The sequence below is a fragment of the Rana temporaria genome, chromosome 3 (assembly GCF_905171775.1).
Source record: "Rana temporaria chromosome 3, aRanTem1.1, whole genome shotgun sequence".
NCBI classification, from domain to species: Eukaryota; Metazoa; Chordata; class Amphibia; order Anura; family Ranidae; genus Rana; species Rana temporaria.
In genome coordinates this window covers 275,158,220-275,164,834 of record NC_053491.1, presented here as the reverse complement: position 1 = coordinate 275,164,834, position 6,615 = coordinate 275,158,220, and the positions used below count along the sequence as shown (strand labels likewise).

Here is a 6,615-nt window from a genome sequence, read left to right as displayed (position 1 = left end):
CATTCCCAAGTTGCAGGACAAGTTGCACAAGTGTGAAAGGGGCCTTAGCGTTACCAAAACTATATAATAGGAGAACACACCTAATCTATCCAATCAATTAGTATTCAATCTGAGAGACCCTTGCACTACATAGTTGATGGTAGAATTTATTTTACACTTTGGAAGCCATGACAGAAAGGACCAGCACCTGGTAGTGTGTCAGTGGAGGTAGAATAGACTGACCTGGAGCGGTGTTTGCTTATATTTGCTTTACTGGGTGGCTACAATGCTGCCCAGATGACTTTTACAGTTCGGGTGGTGCAGACCCCCCTGCATACCCTCCCCCATCATTCTTTGTTTGTTTGTTATATAAAAACCGCAGAGGTGATAAAATGCCACCAAAAGAATTGTCAGTTCACAAAAAATGGCCTGGTCATTAAGGGCAAAATAAAAAATTAATCATGAGAATATATTTTGCATATTTTTGTCAGGAACGTGCTGGCCATAGCGCAGCTGAAGCTCCAAGGCACATGCAAAAGCATGGTCCTGCTGGTGCCCTTCTTACTGTGCTTAGGGAAATGCACACACATTAGCCATTGACACTGGTGCCAAGAGCCTATATAAGTGCAGCAGCAGTACTAGTCCATTTCTGTCTGATCTGCAGCTGTACCCATGCTCCTGTATCTTATTCTGCTGACTTCTGTGTTTGGCCCAGCTTTCTCCTGACTTCACTTGAATGCTACCTGCCCTGACCTTTTCCTGTCTCTGGACTTTGCTCTGGCTTCTGCTTATCTGCCTGATCTTGGGTTGCAAACCTTGGCTTGTACCCTGATGATTCCTTGCCATCTATGCCTACCCCTGACAATCTGTTGCGTACCTGGCTTGTCTGACCTTGTATCCAGTTGTTCATCTGCCCTGCTTGCACCTGCCTTGATCCCACTGGAGTTTCTTCTACTGTGGGTCACCAGTCTTCCTGTACCTGCTACCAGCCATTGTCTACCAGCCCAGGGCCTGCTGTTCCCGCTGTCATCTACTGTTCCAGCTATCCAGTCAACTCTTGTGATGCACCTGCTCCGCATCACTACATCCAAAAGGAAGACTGCACAGGCACTTATACTTCACTGTGCTCTCGTGACCACTGTCGCAACATCAGTGGTCCCTGAGCCGGGGCTGTACGTGATAGTGTGATTTCCATACAGTCAATTTTAAAAATGTACATTTCTGTTCTGTGTTCTCCGATGACAATACTCCCTTTCCAGTTTAAGTCTTGGAGAGCAGAAATGTTCTCTCTTAAATAAGTGTTTTTTACTTTCCAGTATGTTTTTGTTGTTTATAGCTTACATTACATTACATCATTTTAATATTACTGCTACCCAGATGTTCTTTTCTATGAACATGAGTACAGGCATACCCCGCTTTAAGTACACTCACTTTACATACACTCGCGAGTAAGGACATACCTGCGAGTGTATGTAAAGTGTCTTACAAGTACTGTACGGACATTTTGCAGCCGCAGTAGAAGGAGCTGAAGCTCAGAGAGCATACCCCACCCTGTTCCAGTGTGCCCCTGAGACCTCAACTACAGCTCTTGACTCCCACACTACAGTCCCTGACCCCCCCCACTACACCCTAGAAGTGAAAAAGGGTATTGTTTCACTTTAAGCACATTTTCGTTTTACATACATGCTCTGGTCCCGTTGTGTACTTAAAAGTGGGGTATGCCTGTACTAAGCTTTGCATTGTTTGAGATTACCAGGTCCAGCAGCGTATCATTTCTAGTTGAGACATCTATAAACTGTGCCATAAAATTGTCTTGTAGTAGGTTTAAAATGTACACCCTGTATTATTCCAGCAGTGCCATTTTTCAACCAATTTCAGGATAGTTAAAATCCCCCATTATTATCATCACTTTTCCAGCCATTGTAGCCTTTTCTGTCTGTGCCAGGAGTTGAGTTAACTTTGAAGTAAGCACACCCGTACGCTCCCATAATGCTTCAACATCATCATATTCTCCACTAACAAAGGTCTATTTCACACTTACTTTGAGATCACTTCTCACTTAGAGACAAATAGCTTTTCATTTTACATTGGGGTCAATTCACAAAGCTTTTTTTGCCGATACCGGTCGTTATGTAAACGATTTCACACGTTATTGAATCAAGTCCAATTCACTAAACGATTTAACGCTTGTAAAAATCATCAAATAACGTTTCACTACACAGAACCGATATTTTTAGTTTTGAGTCGTTATTGAACGTATTGATCGTTGTTTTAACGACTCAAATCGTTAAATATGTACAGAAGTGCAATTCACAAAGGTTTTTTAGACAATTAACGATCGCTAAGCAATCGTTAAATAAGCACCTCCCTGAGGGTGGCGTTATGACATTTCCCAGGCGGTATATCATTTGTTGAGAGGAATTTTTTGGCGGTTTAGGCTTGTGGTAAATTTTGTTACGAGTTTTGTGCAAGATGGAACCATTTGGATGTGCTCTATTTGAACTGAAACTGATCCAGAGGCGAAGAAGGACACGTCAGAATGTCGTTCAGATAGAGAAACGTGTATTTCGTTCACGTACCTTTTTGGATCAATTTTCTGAAACCCAGGTGATAGCCAAATTCAGATTATCCTCTCCCATGATATATTCCCTGTATGATGAAATACACTTGGCCCTAGAAACACGCACGCGGAGAAGTAATGCAGTACCAGGTCTTGTGCGTTTTTTGGCAGTACTTCATTTTCTAGGAAAGGCCTCATACCAACATGTCAGTGGTGAGATTGTTGGCATCTCACAACCCAGTTTTTCCCGCTGCTTGGTCGACGTCCTGCAAGCACTGCGACAACTTGCTCCAAAATACATTCATATGGGCAAGTCACGTGAAGAGCGGGATCAAATAAAACGTGGTTTTTTTGACCTAGCAGGAATGCCCAATGTCATTGGGGCAATAGACTGCACCCATGTGCCATTATGTCCCCCATCAGAACAGGAGCACATCTACAGAAACCGTAAGGCTTACCATTCCCTCAACATCCAGGTGATCTGTGATTCGAACCTCATAATCCGTGATGTTGTCACCGGCTTTCCAGGATCCTGTCATGATGCCCATATATTGCGCCAATCGGGAATATATGATACTCTGGACAAGGACTTAGAAAATAATGGATGGCTGCTGGGTAAGTGTGCTCCACTGTTTATTTTATGGTGTGTTTTCCAGTTATAAATGCGTATTTATTTTTTTATTCCATACTAGACTGACATTAGTGCTATATCAGTAACATGACAGCTCAACAGCTTTACATTAATCAGTATTTCAAAAACATGTAATAATAAACTCAGAATTTAAATGTCCAAAATACTTTCAAGTACTTTTTAGTTAGCTATCACCTGGTTCAAGGTCCACAAATCTTTCCTTTCTCATGTGAGGTGTATTGTTGTTCCACATGTTCCGTGTGCACTGAAAAGTAGTCACTACTTCAAGCTTGCTTAAGTAATGTATTACACTATCATATTAAGACATCACATGACAGAGCTAGGAACTACTTATCAAAACACACATGACCAAGGTGTGCCAAAGAAGCCACCCACCAGAATTAAGTACAGTACCTATATGTAAATGATTGCAGCATAAGATGCAACAATTGTGTCAGTAGTTGATTTACTTGAATGTATAGTTAATATTTAAATCTGGGAGTTCAACACTATCCCTTCGGTTAACCCCCCAATATGCATAACATCAAGCAGCACTACCAAGCACAACAATCACCCCCCCCCCATTGTGCATATGTATTGTACATGAAACAGACATGTCCCTCTGGTTCTCCGTTATAGTCCCATACGAGGTCTGCACTATAGTATTGAAATATTTATGACAGGCAGACTTTTCCTCCAGCATTTTTATTTTCGCATAACATTCACATGCACTACACTACACTACACTAATAATGGCCCACAACTGTGGTATGCTGTTGTGTTGTGAGTTAAGTACCATTAATGCTCAATCAAAAGTACAAATCCAGAACCTTGCCCCCACAAATAATTTTTAAATGTGCTTTATTAGACGTATGTTATCCATATGTGACTAACAATGGAAAATTTTCTAAAATGACCACACAATTGGCCACTACATCATGTGATTTAGCATGATTTCTTCTATACTTACAAATAAATTTATATTGTTTTAAAATTTATAGGAGATGCTGGTTACCCCTGTCTACCATGGCTCTTAACACCAATCAACAGGCCATCCTCTCCTGCAGAAGCAGCTTACAATGTTGCTCATACAAAAACAAGAGTGGTGATCGAAAGATGCTTTGGTGTCCTAAAGAGCCGTTTCCGATGCATGTCCTTGTCTGGTGGATTCCTACAGTATTCCCCCAGTAAGGTAGCTGATATGTTCCTAGCATGCAGCATTCTCCATAACATTGCAAGGCATGGTGGACTACAAGAGGAACTAGACACCACAGTGGAGGATGACATGCCCACAATTCCAGTGGAAAATGATCAAAGGGGAAACACAGCAAGAAGTAAACTGATTGCAAACTATTTTTCAGGTAATAAACCACCGTAACATGGTTTTAATTTTCCAAACACCATCAGAAATGATCACAAACTTGCATTATTAAGTTGAAGAGACAGACATGCTGTAAAATGAATTATTTGGGCTGATCTTGTTTATCAATGTAAAATCTTAACCAATGATGTTTTTTTTATTATTTCAGGTTAACTCAACTCTAAAAACTTTGGAGAACTATAATAAAATTAAGACAAGAGTACAAAAATTGCAAAAAAATGAGTCTTTATTTTGTTTTTGTATTTTCACTTTGTTGTACTTCTTTTGCATTTATTTTTTACAACATTGAACAATAACAGTTTCAAACATGTAAAATAAAAGTTTCACTTAAAAGTCTTTTACAAAATCTAAATTGTGTTTGAATTCTTTATTGCAACAAATGTAAGTGTGGGTTATACACGCAAAAATTCTGTTTATCTGCTAATAAGTACCAACATTTTTTTGACATTAGTGAGAAGCAATAAAATAGAAGACAGAACTGTGTGCCAAAGACAGTTGAAATGCTGCAGTTGCCTGAAACCATGTCCTTGCCAGAAAGATGGTGAATGAAATGAGTGCTGTTAACTGCGTTGTGTGGGAGAGGGGAGAAATGAAATAAAACTAAAATAAATACCACCAATTGACGTAATGGCAGATGGCTATAGCCAACCTAAGGTAAAGAGAGTAAGTGACCTGTAAAGAAGCCGTTGATATGCAAACCATTAAATAACACAATAATTGAATCATAATATTATATTTTTGGTGTTATTTATTGTTTTGTATATCATCACCTTCATCACTGGTCACTTAACTCTACCTTTGGTTGCCTATAGTCATCTACCATTACCCCAAATGTTACATATATTTTAATTTCTCCTCTCCACCCCACACCGCAGTTACCATTACTCATTTCATTACTGAGAAACAATGCACGTTAGTTCAAATGTTAACTATTCCACGCAGGGCATTTGAAAGATGGAATAGCGGTTGTCTACAAATTGCAGAAACATTTTTAACCTCATTAGTCAGGAAATGATACTTACATTCCATACCAATAACATGTGGTTTCAAAAGTTACAGAAGTCAAATTACAGCCAACACAACATCAAAAATATATGGTTGGGCAAGATGGAGTATGCAACCATTTGGATGTTTGTTTTTTTAGTATGAATCAAACTACCGGCGAAAACCACACAGAGAAACATGGTCCTTGCTGTGACAACAACAATGGATGGCGCATTTTAGTCACAGAGTACAGATAAAAAACCAAGCACTTGAGTGAAAATATCAATAATTTACATCCACGTGGATAAAATATAAAAAAAAAAATTTAGATCCAATAGTGTGCCTTCCTGACGGAAGAAAAGCATGACAAACCTGTCACATTTTCTGCTGTGACAAAGGGTGTCTGTTTCAAATGCGTAGACGTGATGTTATGTGATGTATTCTCCTATTAAACGAATATGATTGATGATTTTATGTAGTGCTGATGAATTATATCTCTACTCTGTAACTTCAACTCTATTACTATTGATAGTTCACTTCTACTTTTCAACAATCCTACCACTTTTTTTGCCTTACAACAAAAAAATGGTTCTGTTTTTGAAAAAAAAATATACATGTTAAAACAAATATTTGACAATATTGTTGCACTTGCATTTCAACGTGTATATACAAACAATTATGAAAACCGTAATGATAACAGTAATGAATACTAGAACATGCTTGATAGATAAAAATAGATTTCACATAATTCTCAACCTTTTTTGAAATGTTTTCAGAGGCTGTAATGTCATAGCAAAAATCCCATATAACATTAATTGTATATCTATTGAAAATAAAATCAAAGCTACATAACTGTCTAAAGACGTTTCATTGGTCATCCAACCAGCTTGATCAATGATGGCCATTGAAACATCTAAAACTCAAATACAAACGTCATGTTGATTACACATATTTGGTACAGATCTGCAACGACATGGTCAAATGACATATTTAACTGGAAAAAGCATCTATATAGCAGTCAACTTTGGGCAATATATGACTTAACAATGTTGCGTGCTGAGTAAAAATTTAAAGAACAAA

At 38.6% G+C, this 6,615-nt stretch overlaps 2 protein-coding genes across 3 annotated transcripts in view; one reads left to right on the top strand and one right to left on the bottom strand.

Moving 5' to 3' along the window:
- The first annotated feature begins 2,071 nt into the window (after positions 1-2,071).
- On the top strand, positions 2,072-5,172 carry LOC120932345 (putative nuclease HARBI1). Of its 2 annotated transcripts, XM_040344667.1 has the most exons (3): positions 2,072-3,154; positions 4,172-4,531; positions 4,700-5,172. In XM_040344667.1, exons 1-3 carry the CDS (start codon positions 2,452-2,454, stop codon positions 4,702-4,704), a joined length of 1,068 nt encoding a protein of 355 aa, XP_040200601.1. In that variant the 5' UTR covers positions 2,072-2,451; the 3' UTR covers positions 4,705-5,172. The 2 variants fall into 2 exon arrangements, with proteins under 2 accessions (XP_040200601.1, XP_040200600.1); XM_040344666.1 differs by having other exon boundaries at positions 4,172-5,172.
- LOC120932344 overlaps positions 4,760-6,615 on the bottom strand; it is a 6,269-nt gene continuing 4,413 nt past the window's right edge. Inside the window, exon 8 of the mRNA XM_040344665.1 lies at positions 4,760-6,615. This exon is cut by the window's right edge and continues 292 nt beyond it. The gene's annotated coding sequence lies outside the window, so the exon portion shown is untranslated.